This window comes from Narcine bancroftii, chromosome 11 (assembly GCF_036971445.1).
Source record: "Narcine bancroftii isolate sNarBan1 chromosome 11, sNarBan1.hap1, whole genome shotgun sequence".
In the NCBI taxonomy this organism is placed as follows: Eukaryota; Metazoa; Chordata; class Chondrichthyes; order Torpediniformes; family Narcinidae; genus Narcine; species Narcine bancroftii.
Window position 1 is genome coordinate 91,411,716 of NC_091479.1, and position 24,740 is coordinate 91,436,455.

The following is a 24,740-nucleotide window of genomic DNA, read 5'->3' on the forward strand; positions in this document are numbered from 1 at the left end:
GAAGTAATACCAGCTTCCCAGACTATGATGCCTGAAATGTCACATTTATGTAGTATGCTAATTATCACCATTGAACAAACATTCTTCTTCTTTGGCTTGGCTTCGCGGACGAAGATTTATGGAGGGGGTAAATGTCCACGTCAGCTGCAGGCTCGTTTGTGGCTGACAAGTCCGATGCGGGACAGGCAGACACGGTTGCAGAGGTTGCAGGGGAAAATTGGTTGGTTGGGGTTGGGTGTTGGGTTTTTCCTCCTTTGCCTTTTGTCAGTGAGGTGGGCTCTGCGGTCTTCTTCAAAGGAGGTTGCTGCCCGCCGAACTGTGAGGCGCCAAGATGCACGGTTTGAGGCGAGATCAGCCCACTGGCGGTGGTCAATGTGGCAGGCACCAAGAGATTTCTTTAGGCAGTCCTTGTACCTCTTCTTTGGTGCACCTCTGTCACGGTGGCCAGTGGAGAGCTCTATATATATAACATGATCTTGGGAAGGCGCTGCATAAAAGACCTATTTTATCCCTTTAATCTCTCTTCACCACATCCAAAGCAAATAGAAAAACAGTTGCATGAACAAAAACCAGATCAGTAAGCAATAGGCCTAACTGCAAATCCTATAAATCTAAAATGATCTGGAAAAATTTAGCAGGCCGGGCAGGATCACTTAGTTAATATTTCTCTTTCTAAAGTAGCAGTTTATAAAAAAAAATTGAGTGTTGTATTCACTGACATTCCTCCTCTTGCAAATGTCCAATCTGAAGCTATCCTGCGTTCTCTACACGATTTCCATCTGCTTTTAAAAAAAATTTTTTTAATTCAAAGGTGTTTCTTTCACTTCCAGCCTTTAACCTGATATTAACAAACACTTGCTTCCATAGCCACATCTAATTCCTAACCAAATGTCTTCGGCTCCAACTCATTCAAATTAAACCCCATAATTAAAGGATTTTTATTCAATTTAAACCCTTGGGAATTCTGACCTACACAGCATTACAATTACAGGTATGTCAAACCATCAGGTATTTCTCGAGGCAGTGTTGTCATTACATCCTAAAATCCACTCTTAATGCCATGCGTCAGCACCTGCTGTTCTAGATCTCTGCAACAACATCAATTCTGTTGATCTCAAAGCTGTTGTGGTTTGCCATCCCACATCATTCCCCGCTGCATTTGATTAGTTTTCCCTTCCTTCAAAAATGACAGAGATGGCAAATTTCAACAACTCCAGTACCAATGGAAGGTCCTATACCAACTCCAAGTTTTTCCAGCATTTTCTGTTTTTTGAAAGTGACTTGCAGAGCTCCACAGCAGACAAAAGTCAGCCATGTAGAAAATGTCCTGCAAAATTAACCAAAATCAAGTTCAAGAAATGCAATAAAAAGTAAAATCACGGTATGGAAAAATGTTGGCAGGCATCTGAATAAAAGGGTAAGAAGTAAAATCAAGGGATGTAAAAATGTTGGCAGGCATCTGAATAAAAGGGTAAGGGGGAGGCTCCTGCAAAGGCAGGAGGTAATAGGTGGAAAAAGGAGGGAGGGCTCAGCAGCAAGGCAGGGAAGAAGGGATAGCTGTGTGAATAGAGAGGGTAAAGGGTGGAGAGCTGACATGGGGAAGGGAAGGAAGGAGGAATGAAGAACAGATGAGCAGAAACCAAAAAAGTTGATGTTAATGCCATCCAACTGAAGAGTGTCCAAATGGAAAATCAGCTGTTGTTTCTCCAATTTACAGGTGGTCTTGGTGGGATAGTGCATGAGGCTATGGAAAGACATGTGAGTATGGGAGAATGATGCAGAACTGAAATGGATGGCCCCTGGGAAGATTTTATCACAGGTGCAGAGAGAGCGAAAGTGCTCAGTGAAGTGATCTCCCAGTCTGCGGCCAGTCTTTCCAATCTAGAGAAGGCAACAAAGGGAGCAGCAGATGCAGTAAATCAATCCTATGGATACACAAGTGAAATGTTGCTTCACTTGAAAGGCCTGCTTGGGGTTCCAGACTGTGGTGAGGGAGAAGGTGTTGGGTGGAGAGGGATGAGGACACAAGGGAAGAGGGGAAGATGTGTCTGGTCGTGGGATCTGGTTGTAAGTGTCATAAATTCCAGAGTATAATGTGTTTGATGTGGAGGCTTGTGGGGTGGTAGTTGAGGACGAGGGGACTTTGCTCTCTCTGCACCAGTGACAGAGTCCTCCCAGTGGCCGACCTTTTCAGTTCTGTGTCTCACTCCCATACTCACACGCCTGTCCATGGCCTCATGTACTATCCCACCAAAACCACCCATAAATTGGAGAAACATCACCTGATTTTCTGTCTGGGCACTCTCCACCAGATGGCATTAACATCAACCTTTCTGGTTTTTGATAACCTGCTCTTCCTTTCCCATCAGCTCTCCACCCCCCTTACCTTTAGCCATCCCTCTTCCCCTTGCTTGTTGCTGCTTCCTCCCTCCCTTCTCTGTCTATTATCTCTTACCTTTGTGACCATGTCTCCCCACTTACCCTTTTCTCTGACATTTCTCCATGCTTTCATAAAGAGCTCAAGCTCGAAACATTGATTATGCATTTTCATCTTTGTTTTAACTTGCTCAGAAATTATTCAAGTGGAAATTCCACTGTCCTTTCACTAAACATTCACCAGCAGAATTGGAGCAGATGTCATAAGGTTCCTGGTACTTTCCAAATGGTTGAGAAAAGAACAGAGAATTCGTATACCTCTTGGAGTGAATGCAGCTCATAATGAATCACAGATAACATGAATGAGAAGGTGGAAATCAAGTTAAGAACATAAGAAGATCATTTCATCTTTAAGGCATTTAAAAGCAATTGAATTCTGAAACTTCAACTGATGAGCATTCAAAGGACAACTTTCATTCAAGACATCGCAATTACTTACCTTTCCATGCAGTCTCTGACCTGGATCTGCTCCATCTCGAAGCTCTGATTCTACAGATTCTTCATTCTTCTGGAAGTGTGCCTTTTGCTCTTGCTGTAGAGCAATCTGTAAGAAATAAACAAAAAGCCTATCACAAATGAAATACAAGTCAAATTGGAAAATTCAAAGAGTTTATGCTGATTTTCAAAGATGACAATTTTCTGTTTAGAATAATAAAAATCAAATATAATTGACACAGACATGTCATAATTGAGCCCAGATCATCTCACAAACCCCCTCCTCTCTATCACTTCCATCTATAGTTCTTGCTGCTTGGAAAAGCAGACAATACCAGTATATTAAAAGAATTATTCCATTTTGGCCAAATTCTCTTCACCCTCCTCCCGTTGGACAGAAAATTCATAAGTGCAAGATCATGCACCATCAGATTCAAAGACAAGATGAGTTCCTCTGGCAGATTGTCTTTTTGTTCCAGACTTTGCATCTTGGCTTATGCATTTTTTTTACATATCACACAATAGTACAACAAATGTTTCAGTGATAAAGGGAGTGGGAAATAGACCAGCACCCTAGATCCTGCTCTGGCTACAAGCCTTTCCATGTTTTTGACCCCAACTGTGGCTCTGGCCGCACACAATACTGACCCTAGGCAAACTGTTGGCTCACATTCTATACAAATTAGTGTGGCAGGTACCAAAATCTCAGGATGCCCAAAATCAGGTGCTAGATTATCAGAGTTTTACGGTGCTGAAATATCCTTCAATCTACAAGCAAAATAGTTATAGAATGCAAAGAATATTCAGCTGACAAATATTTTCAAAGGTGTCCATGTTAACAAAATCTTTACAGCACCAGTAGACCTTCGGAGGAGAAGAAAGATTAAATCTGAAGTTTAGTGCGTTCAAATGAAATTATAACACAAGGTTTATTGGACATTGCATTAGCCACATCATATGCCTCACTGGCAGAAATTCTAACAGATTCCAGGACAGGTGGTTGAATTGGGCAATGAGGGTTTGGATGAGGGGGTTAGGTGGTGTACAGAATCCTATTCCTTCAAGTTCTGCAATATAGTTTTACTCTTGAGTAGGTAAAGAGGTCAGATCTGCAATTCCCTTCACTTTAACTGGTAATAAATTTTATCAGGTTTTTATTTGCAAAAGCATTTATCCACTAAATGAGCATTCAAACTTAGGTAGTTGTTTGTGATATCTGAAAATGGACCTGAGCAGTTTGAAAATGGCTCGAAGTGCCCTTGTACTTTGCATTAAAGCAGTTCAAAACAGATCAATATCATATTTTCACATTTTTTGATTTCTTGTGCAGAAATAGACTCTTCTATTTGAGGATTCCTTGGATAAAATTCACACTACAGATTGTTTTTTTTTAATAAGCCCCATAACATATCTTAAGTACAAGCTCAAAATATGACCCAATATAATCTCTCATTTCCTACATTTTCTAGCAACAAAGAAAGATAGGATCATGACAGATCTATGGAGCTTTGAATTGTTTTCTGTGATCACTAAGTTCTCGTAAGGTTTCAGTGCACCATGCTTTTGTTTCAAGAGCAATTGGACAACATCCTTTCTGACATTTATTTCTTCCATCTCATTTCTAATCCCAGCCAAAATACGGCATTTCAAATGGTTTTTGTTAATTGTGTTTGCCAGCTCAGAAAGGGTGCAAACTTCCTTCTTGTAACACTAACATTCCTAAGAACAATGAGTCTTCTGTGCAATTTACACTTTGAAGCACAAATTGACCAGTCTTCCATAATCTATAAACTGGCAGTAAAAATGTTTACATTTTCACATCAATACTCACAGGAACACCCACAAGAGAAATTTTTGTACAGATAACCAAAGATAAGGTTAAAGAAATAGATTTTTAGTACAAGTATGGAATATATAAACAGATAGTTATTTTTGCAGAGAGGAGTAGCTCTCTGGAGAGGGAAGGGAAGGGGGAGGGTGTTGGATGAAAGGAGATACATCAGAAAAGAAAGACTCTGGGAGGGGCTCAACAGAAATTGGAGAAGTTGATGTAAATGCCATCTGGTTGGATGTGCCCAGATAGAATATCAGGTGTTGTTCCTCAATCTGCCGGTAGCCTCAGTTTGGCAGTGCATGAAGACATGTATCGACAGATTGGTTGGTGTGGGAATGGTGTGTGGAAAAATAAATGGTTGCCACTGTGAGGCCTCTGTTATTGCAGCAGACAGAGGAAAGGTGCTCAACAAAACTATCTCCCAGGCTATATCCAGTCTCTGATGCAGACAAGACCACCATCATAAAGACTCTGAACAATCTGTTCATCATTTTTGGATACCCTTACCACGACCACAGTGACAGAGGTTTGTCTTTCATGAGCGATGAGCTGGACAGATTTTTGCTGTCCAAGCTCATTGCCTCTAGCCTTACCACCAGCTATAACGTCAAAAGCAACGGCCAGATGAAGTGGGAGATCGGCACGGTCTGGAAGGCAGTACTACTGGCCTTAAAGTCCAAGGACCTCCCTATCACCCACTGGCAAGAAGTCCTCACAGAGGCCCTCCACAACTCCTGGTCCCTCCTGGGTATGGCCACCAATGAGACACCTCACAAGAGACTTTTTACATTTCCTCAGGAGATCGGCTTCAGGAGCTACTTTACCTACCTGGCTGACCCATACTACTTCGCAAGCATTTGAGGACCCATAAGTCTGATCCGCTGGTCAAGAGGTCCAGCTGCTCCATGCTAACCCACAGTATGCTTATATGACTTCCTGGACAGACACAAAGATACAGTATACATCCGGGACTTGGCACAAGTGGGAGCATCTGGACCCCCATCCCCCACTGCAGCCAACAGTGGGGTACACGTCCCCAGGGCCTCAGATCCTTACCCCCAGCACTTCAGCCAACCTACCAGCCGCCACACAGGTGCCCGTTTCCCCAGCTCAACCAAGCACTACAGCCAGGCCAACCGAGCTGGACCAGCTACTTTTTGGACTTGAGCCTTTAAGGTATGAGCAAAATGTAGACAAGCACCTGAATAAAATGGGGGGGGGGGAGTGGTGGGGTGGGAAGGAGCAGGGGAAGGAGCACAGGCCCACAGGCAAGAGATCATAGGTGGATAAGGGACGAAGGGCACAAGAGAAAACAGGGGAAGGGTGGTTAGCTCTGTGAATGAAGGGGAAAAGGGGTGGAAAGCTGAAGGAAAGGGAACAGAGGGGTAGAGAAGAGAAGGAGAATGGGAGTGGTCTAGCAGAAACCAAAGAAGTCAATGTTAATGCCATCAGTTGGAGAGTGTCCAAACAGAATATGAAGTGTTGCTCCAGCAATTTATGGGTGGCCCTTGTTTGGAAGTGCACGAGGCCAGGGAAAGACTGGTCGGCATGGGAGTGAGGCACAAAATTGAAATGATTGGCCACTGGGAGATCTCTGTCGGAGTGAAGGTGCTCACTATGGCAATCTCCCAGTCTGCATCTCATCTCTCTAATGTAGAGAAGACCACACTGGGACCATTGAATGCAGTAGATGACTCCTGCAAATTCACAAGTGAAGTGGTGCTCCATTTTCTGCACAGTCTCTATTTGTAACATCCTCAAACAAAACTCTTGCAAACTCAAGGCACGATTTATCTTTCATAAAATCATTTGAATTAATTTAACTACATTAAGCTTCTCTAACTGTACTCATACATACGACAATAAACTAAAACTTAACTCAAGCGATGACTTTCTTTACAATAGACCCTAACATCTTGTCAACAAATATTAAATAAACAGGAGAACAATTACCCACTTTGTCTTCTTCTTCTTCCCTTCTTGGAGTACATTTCCCATTTTCCAATCATTACCTTCTTTTTAATCTCTATTCATGTAAAACTTTACTATTCAGATGATAGTCAACTTTCAATCTATCAGGAGATATCCAGTTGAATCATTTGAAAGAGTTCTGCTTTTAAATATAGCCAGAAATTCTGTATACAGTATAAAAAAACACCAGTGGGGATCAGTAGATGCTGGTTAAGTTTATTTGCTGGTTGCTTGAGACTGCAAGTTGCAATGATTGGCGAACTGGGGGTGCCAATTTTAAACTTCCATACTTTCTACCCATTCATTTTCCATGAATTCTGGATATTACTGTATTTGCATTTTTCACCGGCTAAGTTTTCCACTTTCCAACACCTACCATACCCTGCCATGGCAGCTAAATGAACACAGCCCACACCCCATCCCCCCACCCCCCCCCCCCCTACCCACCACTCCAGGGTATTTTATATCTGGACCAAATGCTTTCAGAATCAGAAATTACTGTCAGGAACAGGTCACGAAATTCGGTGTTTTGTGACAACATCATAGTGCAAGCATTCATATTATAACATCTTACAACAAAAAAAACTAATACTGCATGAAAAGTAAGGCAGGGGCTTTGGTTCATTGATTATTTAGCAATCTGAAGGCAGTAAGGAAGAAGCTGTCTTTGTGCCATTGAGTACTCACCTTGAAGCTCCTTATACCTTTTTCTTGATGATATGGCCTCTTCCATCTGGTGGTGGGTCTTTGAGGATAGAGGATGCTTTTTTAAGACACCTCTTCATGTAGATGACCTCAAAGTTTGGTGCCTGTGACATTGTAGGCTGAGTTAACAACCCTCTGGAGTTTATTCTTGTTCTGAGAGTTGGGGCCTCTGTAGCAGGCAATGATGCAACCAGCCAGAATGCTAGCCACGGTACGCTTGTAGAAGTTTACGAGAGTCTTTGGGGACGGACCAAATCCTCTCAGACTCCTCACAAAGTAGAGCGCTGACTCACCTTCTTTGTGATTGCATCAACATGGAGGCCCCAGGATAGATCCTCGCAGATGTTAACACCCAGGAATTTGAAGTTCTTGACTCTCCCCACTACTGAGCCCTCGATGAGGACTGGGTTGTGTCCCCCTGACTTTCTCCTGAAGTCCACAATCATCTCCTTAGTTTTGCAGATGCTGAGTGCAAGGTTGCTGTCGTTACACCATTCAAAGAGCTGATCTATCTCCCTCCTGCATGCTTCCTCATTACCGTTTGTGATTCCGCTGACAACTGTGGAGTCATTGTAGATAGCATTGGGGTTGTGTCTGGCCACACAGTTAATTGTGCATAGTGAGTACAGCAGTGGCTAAGCACACATCTTTGGGGTTCGCCTATGTTAGTAATCAGTGAGGAGTCAATTAAAGTAGGAATTCAATTACAGTGAGAGCAAGTGAATGCCATCAAGTCACACAAACCTTATATTAAGATTAATTTTGTTGTGTCAGATACAAGATCCATGACTTTCTTTTTTTTGATTTTCAAAGATTTCTACAAATTCAAACAAACAACACAATCTCTTTCAACAAAAGTATATAGCATTAAGGGTCTATTTTCCCCTCTCTCTCTCCCCTCCTTCCCACACCCAAATGCAACAAAGATTATATAAATTAAACAAATACTAAGAACCAAATATCAGTAAAGTCACAAACCCTTAAGGGAATGTAAGAAAAACCCAAAGAAACGTAAAATGAAAAAGACAAGGAACAAAATACAAGAGCCCGTCATCTGCGCCATGACCCACTTAATTGATCTCAATCATTTCACTACCGGCATGGATTGTTGCATTTCCTTTTCTCAGCAGAGATATAATTATATCTGTGTGCCAACATGTTGCAGATAAGGTTGTCACCTTCTAACAAATATGCCATATTTACTTCTTAAATTGTACATGATTTTCTCCAGGGAATACAACTCTGCATTTCCATATTCCACCGTGCAAGAGCCATGACTTTCCTGATATAAATGTATTTAACGAAGTAATGAAAGCATTTTCAAAAGTTCTCCAACAAGGTATCCATCTCTTCTAAATTGCTTCTCATTTACGGATGTAAATAATGTTTTCAACTTAGCTCTACTTTCCAAAAATATCTGATTTCAACGCATTTTAAAACATTCATCAACACTATCTGTAAAGCCCTAAAATATGTTCTGGGTTTCATTCCCTTTTGGGCTCCACAATGGGAGGAAGTACAAATCATCTATAATTTACCAAGATGAAATTAAATCAGCCTCCCTCAAAATAATCAAAACAAAATGAAGTTTTGTTAAAACTGGCATTTTAAATCAATTTAAAATTAGTGAGCAGATTGATGCAAGAAATTGCAAAAGTTTTATTGTTTATGATAAAAACAATAAACATTGTGCAGTTGGAAATTCAAAGTAATTAAAATGTTTAAAGATAATATCACTGTCACATTTTGTAATATGGCCTTCCTCAAGAACATGTTTATGAAAATCTTTTCACATCATTATATCTCCCAATTCTGTTTGGATTCAGAGACTAACTATATGGGGACCTCAAAAATTTTACACAAACCTGTGATGGCATTTGGTCAAAGACAGTGCCTCAATTGAGGAAATTAATATAGTGCCTCTTTATGTAACATTGATGGTCTTTATCTTTGATACGTCCTCTATACCTGGCCGAAGGTGGATCCTTGGACATCTGAGCCATTGATGAGATTGTCGATCCTTGTTATTGGCTGGTGGCTGGATCTTTTACTTTCTTCCCACACATCTGCTTTTGGTCACATCTTTTTTTGGAATGTAGACTTTAAAAGCCTGCATTTTTTGTGTTTTTTTTCTCCTTTGAAATAGTGTTGGTTCCAGTTCAAAAAACGATAATTATGTGTACATAATTAATTAGTTCAATGATTATTTACTTATTTTCATTGAACCAACATGTTTTCAGTAAGAGAAACCAAAACAGCCTTCTCAGATAATCCATTTCGAGTGTCATGGTCTACCCTCAGTGATCAGTGGCCTGTTACCGTGCTATATGTCTAAATTAAAAATTAAAAGGTTGACCACCCGCCCTGCAGTAAGCACTTCAAAGTACTGGAGAAAATACTATCAACATTGCCTCAATAAAATTCTCCAAAATCACTAACAGCTTAAAAAATTTAATGCTACATCTTTTGGTCTATCAGCCTTAGTGGGGAAGTCACAGAGTTTTTCAAGAAGGCTACCAGGAAAGTTGATGAAGGAAAGAGTATAGAGGTTGTCTACTTGGAATTGAGTAAGTCATTTGACATGGGAGGTCAGTCAGGAAGGTTCAGAATGTTGGTATTCATGGTGAGGTCGTAAACTGGCTATACAGGAGAAGCCTGAGAATGTAAGTGGATGATTGCTTCTCAGATTGGCCTGTGACTGCCTCAGGTATCAGTGCTGGGACCATTGTTGTTTGTCATCTATTTCAAAGATCTGGAAGATAAAGTGATAAATGAGATCAGCACGCTTAGAGAATGGACAACAATTGGGGGATTTGTGGACAACCAGGAAGGCTTTCAAAGGTTGCAGAGAGATTTACACTACCTGGAAAGTGGGCTAAAAAATGCCAGATGGAAATTTAATGCAGACAAGTGGGAGGTGCTGTATTTTGGAAGGACATACACAGTAAATGGTATGCCTCGGCCCCGGTCCGGGCACTATGGACCGACCTAAGAGGGGAGGCAGACCCCTCCAGCCCGGGTAAGAAACCTGCATAGGAGAAGGTCACTCCGATATAAAACCTACGACCCAAGGACCTCGCTGCCACGTCCCAGCTTGCTTGGCCACGGCACACGAACCATGGGTGTAAAGGGTGGGGCCAGTACTGCGCGCACTGCACTCCACCTAAAAGCTCCTTTGCGCAGGCCCGAGGACAGGTCCACGTCCTCCCCCTCCACGTCCTTTAAATCTTTGTCCATGAAGCCAAGCCAAAGACACAGTAAATGGTATGGCATTAAGGAGTGCAGTAGAACAGAGGGATCTGAGAATATAGATACATTTCCCTGAAAGTGGTGTCACAGATAAGGTAGTAAAGTGAGCTTTTGGCTTTATTGGCCTTCATAAATCAAAATATTGAGTATGGGAGTTGGGATGTTATAGTAAAGTTGTACAGTAAAACCCCTTTGGCAAATGTCAGATAAGTGTATTTCTGGTTGCTTGACACTTACTCTTCCAATTCATAACAAATGTTACAGAATATAGATATGTTTTTGGGAGTAAATTGGGAAAGGTTTATTAGTGTAGTTCTCATACAAACACTTTAAAACAGAGCTTATTTAAAATACTGGAGCCCCCATAAAATGTTATGAGCCCAAAGGACCCCAAAACCCAGCAGCTATAGATATTTATCAAGACAAAGAGTTACTTAAACAAAAGTTGCTTTTAATTATCTTTAAACATGAAAACAGAATCACACTTTAACTTATCACTATTGACTTATGAATCCCAGCATCCCACAGGCCTTCTTAACTATCCTATCAATTTGTGCGGCAGCCTTGAGGGATGTGTGGATTTGAACCCCAAGATTCCTCTGTTCATCCACACTCTTAAGTAACTGACTATTAAACACGTACTCAGCCTTCTCGTTTATCCTTCCAAAATGCATCATCTCACACTTATCCAGATTGAAATCCATCTACCACTTTTTTGCCAAACTCTACAACCTTTTAATATCCTCCTGTACCCTTCGACCACCTTCACCTCCATCCACAACTCCTCCAACTTTCATGTCATCTTCAAACATACTAACCCATCCTTCCACCTCTTCATCCAGGATATTTTTTTTTTAAAAAAATCACAAAGAGCAAGGATCCCAGAAAAGAGCCTTGCGGCACCCCACTAGTCACCGACCTCCAGGTAGAATACTTTCCTTTCACTACTACTCTCTGCTTTCTTCCTCCAAGTTAATTTTTTTTATATCCACATAGCCATTCCACTGATTCCGAGCCTCTTGATTTTCTGAAGGAGTCTCTCATGGGGGACCTTGTCAAATTGCTTGCTAAAAATCCATGTAGACAACATCTACCACCCTGCTGTCATCAACTTCTTTTGTTACTTCCTCAAAAAACTCAATTAGACTTGTGAGGCACAACCTTCCCTTCAAAAAACCACGCTGACTATCTTTGAGTCGACTGTCCTTCTCCAAATGCTCATAGATCCTATCCTTAAGAATCCTCTCCATACGTTTTCACACCACTGACACAAGACTCACCAGTCTATCATTCCCAGGATTCTCCCTATTACCTTTTTTTTAAGCAAGGGAACTACATTTGCCGTTCTCCAGTCATCCAGCACCTCCCCTGTGTCCAAAGAGTTACTGCCCCAGCGATCACTTCTCTCATTTCCCACAGCAGCCTGGGGTATATCAGCCTGGGGAATTATCAGTTTTCTTCACATAGAGTGCTTAGACAAGCTACCAGCTAAAGGGTTGAAGTGGGCTCAATTTTAACATTTGGACAGATAGATGGATCGAAAAGGTATGGAGGGCTATAAACTGGGTGGAAGTTACTGGGACGCCAGCATAATAGTTTGGAACAGTCTAGAAGGGCTGAAGGGCCTGTTTTCTATGCTGAAACGTTCTATGGTTCCAACAGAAATACTGAAAGAACTCATCTAGTCAGGCAGCATCTGTGGAAAGAAAAATAAACAATGATTTGGATTGGCTGGTTTATTTTTACATAAAGTCAGTCTGACTGGTCAAGTTCTTCAGGCATTTTTGTTTCTGTTTTACATTCCAGCATCTGCAGTTAGGTGTTTTCCATTAGATGTTGACACCTTGTCTTTGATACTCACTCATGAAGTAGTTTCCAGAAGGCCACTAAAACCGGTAAAGCATACAACATGAGATAGTTGCTGCCCTCTTTTCGAAAAGCAGCATGCTTGGTTGCTCAGCAAACACTCCACCAGTGTGTTTACTCAAAAGCCTGTAAGCTTTCAGAATATTCTTTATCAAAGGATATATATTGTTACATCTGTAATAAGTGATCTTTGTTGTAAAATATATTATTTTTAGTAAAGACTTTGAGGGTTTGGAAACGGAAAGACAATTAAACACACACAAAGATGCAACACACATTTGTGTTATCAGATAAGAGAGGTTTTCTGGAGACAAAGCGTCTCTTAACTCAAAGCAGTAAGAATTTTGGATTGTGTTATTGAAAGTCCAGTGACAATGGATGTTTGCCCAGAAGCATCTGTGAACACACAGCCATTCTGCTTGTTGGTCTAAGCAGACAGCCCGGAAGCATTTTCTCATGAATTTTTGGAAGAGATGAACTTCAATAAAACCAGTGGTGTTATCATATCATGTGATTGGGACACTTCAAGAATGCATCTTTAATACTGAACCATGCTTCATCTGAGATACAGTAACCTTCAATGAGAGAGGTACTGTTGTGTATTCTCCCTTTGAGAGGGAAGGAACAAAGATATCAGTGACTTCGAAGGAAGGCCCACTTCAACTGTCTCTGTCAAGTGAGGGCAGTTTTACATGTCCATTTGTAATGGCCACTTCATTTAACCCTTGGCTGGGTTGGTGAAATCATCATGTGAAAAAAAAGTTCTGAAACCTCCACACAAGAGAGAGGAATTTGTGAAAATGTATGAAGAAATACTTCTCTGAAAGCAAATCTACAAGAATTCATGAGTTTGAGAACTTTTGAACAGCTGTTTAAAGACTCTGAATTTCCACACAAAAGTTTTCTCAGACTGAACTTTAAAATCATCCCTTCAGAATTGTGCCTGAACTGTAATGGTTTGGGATTTGCCACATTCACACACACTTGTGCATAGTGGAGTTAAGTTTAGAGTTAATTAATATTTTATATTATTAATAGTTATTAATAAAAATATTGTTTTGAAGATACTATTGTCTTGGTGAATTTCTACTGTTGCTAGTCTATGTTCTAACAATATGTTCAGTAACTGACAATATTCAAATTAGAGGGTGACTGACTTTTGAACAAAGGAATCAAAAAGGTTTGGGAGTGAAGCAAGAGACTAAACTCGAGATACTGCAACTGAATATTAGTGAGGGGAAAGACATGAACAAATTCTGATTCCATTTTAAAACAAAAGCTGGTATGGATTTCTGTAACATTCATAAGCTTGGCACATCCAATAAAATGTGGAGTCAACATTGTTGTGAGGCAAGAGTTGTGGTAGCCAGTTTACACAGAGTTAAGTGATCATGTGACTTTTTAATGGGAGGGAATGCTGATAGAATAATAAATATAATGCTTACATAGTTCATTTTATTTTTGACCAGGTTTTTTTTTGTATGAATAGTACCATGAGATAAAGAAAATCAATCAGATGACATCTTTGAGAAGAGCAATCTCTTGACCTTCCTTCGGCATTATGATCACCCACAAAAATATCAGACAAACAATCACATGATTGAAAACACAGAATACACTCATGCAAATTTAATGCATTAACTAGTTACCAGATTATTTTTCAATGTTATTTAACAAAACTGTTTACCCTGCTTTCAAATGCCAATTAGAAATGGATTCCAGCAATTTACTTATTATTTCAGTCCAATGGTTCTCAACCTTTTTCTTTCCACTCACATACCATGAAGTAATCCTTATACCATCAGTGCTCTGTGATTAGTAAGGGATTGCTTAAGGTGGCATGTAAGATTGAGAATCACTGCTCTAGAACAAATTGTTACAGAAATTTTTTGCTTGAGAAAAAATTGTCATTGGCCCATTTCCTTTGGAGCTAAGTAACCATGCACATAATGAGTCAATTAGGTACGATTAAAACCGTCGTTTTCAAACCTTTTCTTTCCACCCAGATACCACCTTAAGCAATCCCTTACTAATCACAAAGCACCTATGGCATAGCAAATACTTAAAGTGATATGTGAGTGGAAAGAAGATGGAAAACCACTGTTCTAGTCAAAATAAAGTTCCTTGAAGTTAATACAATTTCAAAATCCTCAATAATATGTAAAAAAGGAAAAAAAAACATTGATCATAGATTTGCCACTGAGTTGCAAAAATAAATCACTATTGCATTAATCTGCAGCAATCAAAATCTGTGAAATGAATCACTGCAGATTTACTGCAGGACAGGATAAACTGTACACTCCATATTTGGTGTAATCTGAACACTTCTGATTCCCATCATCAAACAGTCTGTCACTGCCAGGTTCTACTTAGCCCTCACACCTACTCTTGTATATAGATACAAACTGTTGTGCTTCTAAACATAGAAACTTGGAATTTACTGTCAGTGAAGTTATCTGCACTCCCTCTCATGTGGAATTTAATTGATGCATTAATTAACACCTCTACTGAAATATTAAAAAGAATCTGAAAGAAAGCATTCATAAAACAGAAATTTATGGCTCACAAGGCCATTCGGCTTATCACTTAAATGCTAGACAAAACAATATGTTAAGACAATCTCATTTTCCATCTCATTATCCAAAGTATAATAGTAGCATCTTCATTTGAAATATGATAAAGAGTCTGCTTCCACTGTCCTTATGGGCCACCAGTTCCACATCTATTTCATTCTTTTGGTGAAAATATTTTTACTCAACTCCCTTCTAATTTTTCTATTACCTTTGAAGGGAGATAAACTACTATGTGTCATACACTGATGGAAAATAAATTGTTCTTGTTCACTGTACTTTGGACTCCTACAATTTTATACACCAGAATTAAATCATAAATCACCCTTCTCTTTGCCAAAAAAAGAACAACCCTAGATTAGCCATTCTTGTGTTTTAACCAAAATTCTTCATCCCTGGAATTCTTTTCCCTCTACATTTGCTAGTGATGTCACTTCTAGAATATGGTAACTAAAAACTAGACCCTGTACACCTAGTTTAACTTGTCTTTGTACAGTTTCAGAATGACTTCATTACTTTATACTTTGGCCCCCAAAAGCAAATATCCCATCTATCACTTGAAACACTTTTCATGCACTCCAATATCCAATGATTCTTTCATATATCTGAAGCACTGTACATTATTCCATGCCTTATATTTTCTCTCCAAATTCATTACTTCACAGATCTCATAATTGAATTTTTTGCTCAGTTTATTGATAGCTTTTTGCTGTTTAGGGCTTTGGCCCTCACAATCAATCTCAGAAAATTTTGCTATCACTTGTGCAATCTTCTTTGGCTTGGCTTCGCGGACGAAGATTTATGGAGGGGGTAAAAGTCCACGTCAGCTGCAGGCTCGTTTGTGGCTGACAAGTCCGATGCGGGACAGGCAGACACGGTTGCAGCAGCTGCAGGGGAAAATTGGTTGGTTGGGGTTGGGTGTTGGGTTTTTCCTCCTTTGCCTTTTGTCAGTGAGGTGGGCTCTGCGGTCTTCTTCAAAGGAGGTTGCTGCCCGCCAAACTGTGAGGCGCCAAGATGCACGATTTGAGGCGTTATCAGCCCACTGGTGGTGGTCAATGTGGCAGGCACCAAGAGATTTCTTTAGGCAGTCCTTGTACCTTTTCTTTGGTGCACCTCTGTCACGGTGGCCAGTGGAGAGCTCGCCATATAACACGATCTTGGGAAGGCGATGGTCCTCCATTCTGGAGACGTCACCCATCCAGCGCAGCTGGATCTTCAGCAGCGTGGACTCGAATCTGTCGACCTCTGCCATCTCGAGTACTTCGACGTTAGGGATGAAAGCACTCCAATGGATGTTGAGGATGGATCGGAGACAACACTGGTGGAAGCGTTCTAGGAGCCGTAGGTGATGCCGGTAGAGGACCCATGATTCGGAGCCGAACAGGAGTGTGGGTATGACAACGGCTCTGTATACGCTTATCTTTGTGAGGTTTTTCAGTTGGTTGTTTTTCCAGACTCTTTTGTGTAGTCTTCCAAAGGCGCTATTTGCCTTGGCGAGTCTGTTGTCTATCTCATTGTCGATTCTTGCATCTGATGAAATGGTGCAGCCGAGATAGGTAAACTGGTTGACCGTTTTGAGTTTTGTGTGCCCGATGGAGATGTTGGGGGGCTTGTAGTCATGGTGGGGAGCTGGCTGATGGAGGACCTCAGTTTTCTTCAGGCTGACTTCCAGGCCAAACATTTTGGCAGTTTCCGCAAAGCAGGACGTCAAGCGCTGAAGAGCTGGCTCTGAATGGGCAACTAAAGCGGCATTGTCTGCAAAGAGTAGTTCACGGACAAGTTTCTCTTGTGTCTTGTGTCAAAGGACTCTACATCACCTTTGTTGACCTCACCAAAGCCTTCAACACCGCGAGCAGCAAAGGGCTTTGGCAAATACTAGAGCGCATCGAATGTCCCCCAAAGTTCCTCAACATGATTATCCAACTGCACGAAAACCAACAAGGTCGGGTCAGATACAGCAATGAGCTCTCTGAACCCTTCTCCATTAACAATGGCGTGAAGCAAGGCTGTGTTCTCGCACCAACCCTCTTTTCAATCTTCTTCAGCATGATGCTGAACCAAGCCATGAAAGACCCCAACAATGAAGACGCTGTTTACATCCAGTACCGCACGGATGGCAGTCTCTTCAATCTGAGGCGCCTGCAAGCTCACACCAAGACACAAGAGAAACTTGTGCAATGCTTCATTGGAAACTGTATATTCAAGGACAATCCTCAACACTTGTCAAACAAAAAAAAACTAGAAACACAGGATTTAGAATCCTGCTGCTAACAATTCTCCACTTCGAAAACATTTATTTAATGTTTCTATTTGCCTCTGGTCCTTAGGCTTATTTTAGATCTAATAACTATTTCCTGTACTTCTGTAGTTCTTTTCATTCAATACATTTGCCACATTAGGTCACTGAATCACACAATGTGGAAACTAACCATTCTGTCCAAGAGACCAGTGGACACCCTTCAATATTAATCCAACCATCTCATATTTGAGAACTTGTAAGGGGACATTAGACAAAGTGGTAAGGGGTGGAATTATAGCCTCATGATAGATTTTTAAAAAGCAGGGAATAGTGGTGGTCACAGAGGTAGTAGAGTTGTAGACCTTTGTATTGTGATTTAGGGGATAAAGGAAATACGCATGAAGAAACACCAATCATCAATTTGCTACAATTACTGCCTGACCCTAGTTTCTCCAGCCCTTTTGTTTGAGTTCTAGCATCTGTAATACTTGCTTTATGTATGATCGGTGTCTGGCCAACAAAAGCTTATTTGCTGCCCAATACAAATGAGAGGGCATAATCACCAGCTATGTCAAGAATCTTCTTATTAAGAATGTGGCCTCTTATCATCCTTTTCCCAGACAAAGTGAATACCGTCCATGCAGGAGAAGATCATAACCTTTGAGAGTTAGCTATACTAAACAAAAAGCAGTGCAGACATGACTGCACTTTGTGGATTTCTAACTTCTTGACGTCTGCAAGTAAATAGATGTGCACTTTCAGTCAGTGGTAATCATATACAGTATTTTAGTTATAACTTTTGTGAAGAAATGCATTACAATGCATAGTTATATCCTCTGGTATGACCATTTACTGATAAATGTACTGTAAACGACACCCTGCATTAAAAAAATAAGATTTCTCCTGTTGGAATTTTACCTTTCTAATCACTTTGAAAATGTAACAGTGTGCACCCTGTCAGCTTTAAATATCAGTGACTGACATTTTTGTGAAAAAAGTATATTGACTACCTACATTTCGCTCATACCTTGATGAAGGTCTCAAAACCTTCATTATGCATCTTTACCTTTGCTATATAAGGTACATTAATTGGAATGACTTCATCACCAACATCGAAGTACTCGAGCTGGCAGAGTCTGCAAGCATCGAATCCACACTGCTGAAGACCCAACTGCGCTGGGTGGGTCATGTCTCCAGAATGGAGGACCATCGCCTCCTCAAGATCGTGTTCTAGGGCAAGCTCTCCACTGGCCACCGAGACAGAGGTGCACCCAAGAAGAGGTACAAGGACTGCCTAAAGAAAGCTCTTGGTGCCTGCCACATTGTCCGCCGCCAGTGGGCTGATTTCGCCTCCAACCGTGCATCTTGGCGCCTCACAGTTTGGCGGGCAGCAACCTCCTTTGAAGAAGACCGCAGAGCCCACCTCACTGACAAAAGACAAAGGAGGAAAAACCCAGCACCCAACCAATTTTCCCTTGCAACTGCTGCAACCGTGCCTGCCTGTCCTGCATCGGACTTGTCAGACACCAACGAGCCTGCAGCAGATGTGGACATACCCCTCCATAAATTTTCGTCCGCGAAGCCAAGCCAAAGAAAGAAATAAGGTACATGGTTTGACTTGCTAAGTTTCTCCAACATTGTATTTTTACTTCATCCATGGTGTCTGCAAACTTTCATGTTTTACACGACATCAACCACCAGTAGTTTTGGGAAATTTTGGAGTGTTATTCCTGCCTGAAAAAATATTTTAATTTTAGCTAAGACTATTTCCACACCCCACCCCCACCACAAAATTTCAAGACCTTCAGTATCACACCCAAAGAAAGGTTAGTTGAGAAAAAAAAGCAGATGGGTTTAATTTCTAGGTAGGTTGGAATATGCTTGTAATGTATCTTATATATTCTCCCATCTCATTTGAGAGCTCTGTGTTGTGTTCCAATTCTTTCTCAGCCTCACCAAAGAAATACAAAACCAACTTCACTTTCACACAGTTTGATTTTACCTATTCTCTCAATGTCATCAGTTGTTGTGCAAAGTACTTGGCTGGAAATCAATTGGCTTACGTTGCTTTATTTTCTCCGCCCTGTACAATCTCAATTGATTCTCACAGCAGACATTCACATCTAATTTCAACTAATTCCCGGAGTTTTGTATTCTAAGTTTCATTGTTTCAAACAGCATTTCGGATACAATCTCAGTATCTCACTTCAGATACTGGAAAACACTACGTTAATAAATTAATCATAATGGTATTCAAATAAAAGGAAGGCTTGCACTGACGGGACAGCATACCATGTGTGGCTTTCTCCCCAGAGAACTTACAAATATTTGGATTATGAGCAAGAAAAAGTCACTTGGCACTTCGAGCTTGCTCTTCTATAAGATGTCGTCTAGAGGCAATCTCAACTATGCATTTCCACCTCACTGCAGTAACCTTTCACACCTTTGCTCATCAAGAATCTATCCATTGCTGCCTTAAAAATATTTTGAAAGACTGCTTTGAGGGCTGCTTCATAAACAGGTAAGTTTAAAATTTTACCTGTGTTTGCAGCTGGCCTTGAAATGGAGGCCTGACATAAAAACACCTTTTGAGAGCTCTTTCCAGTTTCCTCCATTTCTTCTCTATGACCCATCACTTTTGCCAATGAGGCCAACTATTGTTGTATCCTGATGATTCAGCTTGATCTGAATCTGGCAGTGTAGACATGAGTTAGCAACGTGAACAGTCTTGTTGCACATGTACAGTCAACAGGAATTTAAAACATGTTTACATCACTATTAAAATTAGCTATATTTCCAACAGCTTGACTGATTGAAAGGTTAGATTCTTGGCTTACAGCAATATCCCATAAATCTCTGGATAAAATCCTGTCCAATGAAAAGGGCAGACAAACCAGAGACAATAATAACGTCACATTTGGTCAGTGGCTGAACAGACCCCAATAATGACTCCAAGCCTCATTTCATTAGGTTAAATGTGCAAGGATACTTACCAGTTGCTAATAACTCTATATAGAGGAAGTGAAAAAGAAAGAGAAAAAGGAAAAGGAAAGGAGAAAAATCACAAGACAGATAAAATGAAAGTATTTGGATTTTAATCCAATTTCCATTTGGACATTTGAGGTAGACTGTGCTGTTCAGACAATTGATGTTCATGGGTGAGGTGACGAGTATTATTTGAAGTTCACTGCATTATGGGGGTCAAGCAGTATCAATGGTAGAAAATGCTTGAAGCCAAAATGTTGACCATCCTTTTCTCTCATTTAACCTGTTGAGTTAGTCAAGCATATTGTATTTAGATTCAGATTCCAGTATCTTCAATCCCCTATGTGCCGCTAACTACATCGTGTTACACTCCTTGAAGACGCAGTCCTTAGCATCTGGAGTTTTCAAGTGGCAGAAACTTCACTGAATCAGCTGGATTAATGCTGTAACGACAAAAGTAGTCCAAAACTGCAATCAATGATTCATCTCCTGATTCTATGAAGCTGTAAGGGTTAAAACGTATTTCTTACAAGCAGATTATGTTTATGGCTTTCTAGAAGATTGTTTTCATGTTAATTTAGACATACAGCATGCTAACAGTTATTTCGGCCCGAAAGTCCGTGCCACCCAATTTACACCCCATTAACCAACACCCCTGGTATGTTTTTGAACAGTGGGAGGAAACCAGAGCTCCTGGAGAAAATCTACGCAGATACAGAGAGAACATACAAACTCCTTACAGACAGCGTGGGATTTGAACCCTGATCCAGACCCAATTGCTAGCACTGTAAAGGTCATATGCTAACTGCTACACCATTCTTTGAACATCTCCATAGTAACAGTCTTTGAGCCAAGGTTAGAGCTCAGTTTTCTTTTAAAAATATTTTTAGTATTTTATATGAATAATAATATCCATAGTGAATAGTAAAAAAAAAAGGAAAAAGAAAAAAGAGAAAAAGATTGATTATAAAGTTCTAACCCCATCCACAACCAAGGTTAAAATTGGTATTCAAGCAGACTTGAAATCGAGGAATGGCCTCCAGAGATCTGATGAAACATGCCCATTACTGCATCCTCGAAATTTCAATCATAAAAGTAAGCTATAAATGGACCCCAAGTCTGATCAAAAGAGATATTTATCTTCCTATCATATGTCTAATTTTTTTCCAAACTTAGAAAGTACATAATATTCAGTAACTATTGTCTATAGATGGGTGGAAAGTTTTCTTTCCATTTAAGCAATATTCTTCTTCGAGCCAGTAATGTAGAAAATGCCAAGATGTTAAATATATGTTTACATCACTGGAGAAGATAAACATTACAATTAATGGACACAGTTCTAGAGTGATCCCAAAAATAGTCAAAATGTTCTTAAAATACCTGTCCAATATTTTGCTAAATTGAGATAAAACCAAAATATATGTATCAAAGAGGTTTCAAATCTTTTACATTTGTCACACAATGAGTTGATATCTTGGTAGATTCATGCAAGGTTAACTTTAGTAAAATGTACTCTACGCACCACTTTAAATTGAATCAAACTGTGCCTAGTGCATAGAGATGAGTCATGGATTAGAGCCAAAATTGAAATCCAATCTTCTGAAATATACATATTAATATCATTCTCCCATTCAGTTTTAATCTTAAATACACTATTTTATAATAAGGTGGATATTATACCTTTCTGTCCAAATTGTAATTCGAAAAGTTCATTTATGAAATTCATATCTGAAAGAAATGGAAATTCTGAAACTTTAGAATGAATAAAATGTCTAATTTGATAATATCTAAAAAAGTATCTGTTTGGCAGATCCACGATATAATTTTAATAGGTGCCATAATGAATGTTTTATCTTTATTCCAGAGGCCACAGCTCCAAATCATTGCTGCAAACAAAAGATGAAAACCTTGTACCTTGAAAAACCAAAGAAATCCCTCCTTGCCAGCCCTCCCCTCCTTGAAGGTCACCGAAATAAAATGTGACTGGCCCAAAAAAATCTGATGCAATTCCCATTGCTTCCACTGTTGTTGTTACTGCCCATAAACACATAGTGTATTTTATTTCTTCCCGACAATAAGACCAAAGGTATCAAAGCACAGGAAAATATTCCAAATTCTCCTTTGCGCATGTTCACTCATTTAGCAACAGTTATTCTGTAAAATATCACTTTTAACATTCAATGTTAAAATATATAAAAATTTTCAAAAGAAAAATGTTGAACAACCAAACCATCTATTGCTAGTCAACAACTTCATATCAAATGGTTTCACATTACTTTTAAATATAAGCAAAAATATCTCCCAAAAGTAAAATCAATAAAGAAGTACTGTGCTCAATGATCGATAAAACAGGCAGACATAATAATATTCAGAGCATCAAAATATATCTTTTACTGCTATTAATGTATAATTGTATATGTAAATCAAAAATATTTCCCAGATGTGGTAATTTCCCTTGTACTAATATGTTACTTCAGAAGACAAAAGAGAGAGAAAATAAATATCCTCCCTTTTTTTAATTGAAAGCAGCCAGTTCCAAGTATCAAAAATTCACAAGTTTCTAAGCCTCTTTGGGTGAATGTAGAAATATCTTCTGATTTTCTTGGGTAATCCTCAATGTCGTTGGGTAGAATAAGACAGGTTTGAAACCATTTTTATACAGCTCCACTATTATCTTTTTGTAGACCTTACACAGAAAAACTACTTCTGGGCACTAATCCTCCACAAGTCTAATACGTAGACCTTGAAAAGTTGGATATTTCTTTGAACTAGCAGTTCTCAAGATTAGCTTTTTTTTAAAAAATATTTTCTTTAAAATTTTAAATTCACAATACATTCCAATTAATAGTGAATAAGAAAATACATGTGGTATATAAATCTAATCCTTCCCTCCCAAGTACCCCTAAGAAAGAAAGAAAAGGTTATCCAATAGATATATAAATTCAAATCAACCAACTTGAAACTGAGAACCATCACCAGGATGAGCTGTTGAGAGCTTAAATTTTCAAACCAACATGTAGATATGGGCTCCATATTTTTTTAAAAAGTGGTATTTATCACATAAACTATAACAATATTCGGGGATGCAAAGATGGCATATTGAAAAGAGATCATGTATTCCTCTTGAAAAAGTAGCTCCTTTTTTGATAATGATGAAAGCATAACTGCTTTAGGATATTCCGAAGCATTCTTTAAAAATAATGCTCTTTCCAGCATTAAATAATTTCCAACCAGTTCAACTCCAAACCATTCAGGAGGTAACGATGTAGGAAACTTTATCGGTGGTTTACCCTTTTTAACATCCTCCATCAGACCTAAAATATGAAGATTATTTCGATGACTCTGTCCTTCTAATGCCAGTGTTCGAGCTTTTAATTTTTTTGTTATCAGCAATCAAAGCTTAATTTTGTTCAAGTTTATCCAGCCTGTTATTCATTGTGATGCTGTCAGCTTCCAATGCAGTCAGACATTCTTCTATTTGTGGTAGTGAGTCCAAAACTGATTAGTTTCTTTTCATTTACTTTGGCCTACATTTTTAAAGCTTTGTTAATATTGAATGCTAGTTTTCTAATAATTTTGGAAGCTATTGCAAAAATTAGAGGAGTGTCCTGTTCAATCTCAGTTTTTTCCTCTATTTCTTCCTCCTCCTCACTTTCTTTTATGGTTTTAAATTTAGGTATTCTCTTTAGCATGTGAGGTCTTCCAGTAGTAATTGACTGTCTTTAAAAATAAACTTTAACCAGCTTGGTTAATTAAAAGCAAATATAAAGTATGGGAATATAAACAAATTAGTCAGAGCTTACAACGACACCTCATCAGAGCATTAGGGTCACCAGAGGAAGTCCTACAGCTGGGATTTTGACCATCTTGGAGAGATTGTTTAGTTTTGAATATGCTTTTGTACTGTTTAGAACCAGGGGACATGAAGACGGTCCAGATAATTCTTTTGACTGTTCTTTTGTAATATTAATGTTTTATTGTCTGTTTTGTTTTAAGTATAGTTTAATTGTTTTAGTTGTTCTTAATGTATCTTTTTCTTTCTTTTGCTTGGCTTCGTGGACGATTTATGGAGGGGTAATGTCCACGTCAGTTGCAGGCTCGTTTGTGGCTGACGAGTCTGATGCGGGACAGGCAGACACGGTTGCAGCGGTTGCAAGGGAAAATTGGTTGGTTGGGGTTGGGTTTTTCCTCCTTTGTCTTTTGTCAGTGAGGTGGGCTCTACGGTCTTCTTCAAAGGAGGTTGCTGCCCGCCGAACTGTGAGGCGCCAAGATGCACGGTTTGAGGTGAGATCAGCCCACTGGTGGTGGTCAATGGGGCAGGCACCAAGAGATTTCTTTAGGCAGTCCTTGTACCTCTTCTTTGGTGCACCTCTGTCACGGTGGCCAGTGGAGAGCTCGCCATATAACACGATCTTGGGAAGGTGATGGTCCTCCATTCTGGAGAGCTCTA

The 24,740-nt window shown here is 39.8% G+C and overlaps 1 protein-coding gene across 1 annotated transcript in view; it reads right to left on the reverse strand.

Annotated features, from left to right (window-relative positions):
* The window catches only part of ppfia2 (PTPRF interacting protein alpha 2), a 203,094-nt gene that overhangs the window by 87,363 nt on the left and 90,991 nt on the right, over positions 1-24,740 (reverse strand). Inside the window, exon 5 of the mRNA XM_069904026.1 lies at positions 2,876-2,980. Coding sequence (XP_069760127.1) covers positions 2,876-2,980 — 105 coding nt within the window. The remainder of the gene's footprint in view (positions 1-2,875; positions 2,981-24,740) is intronic.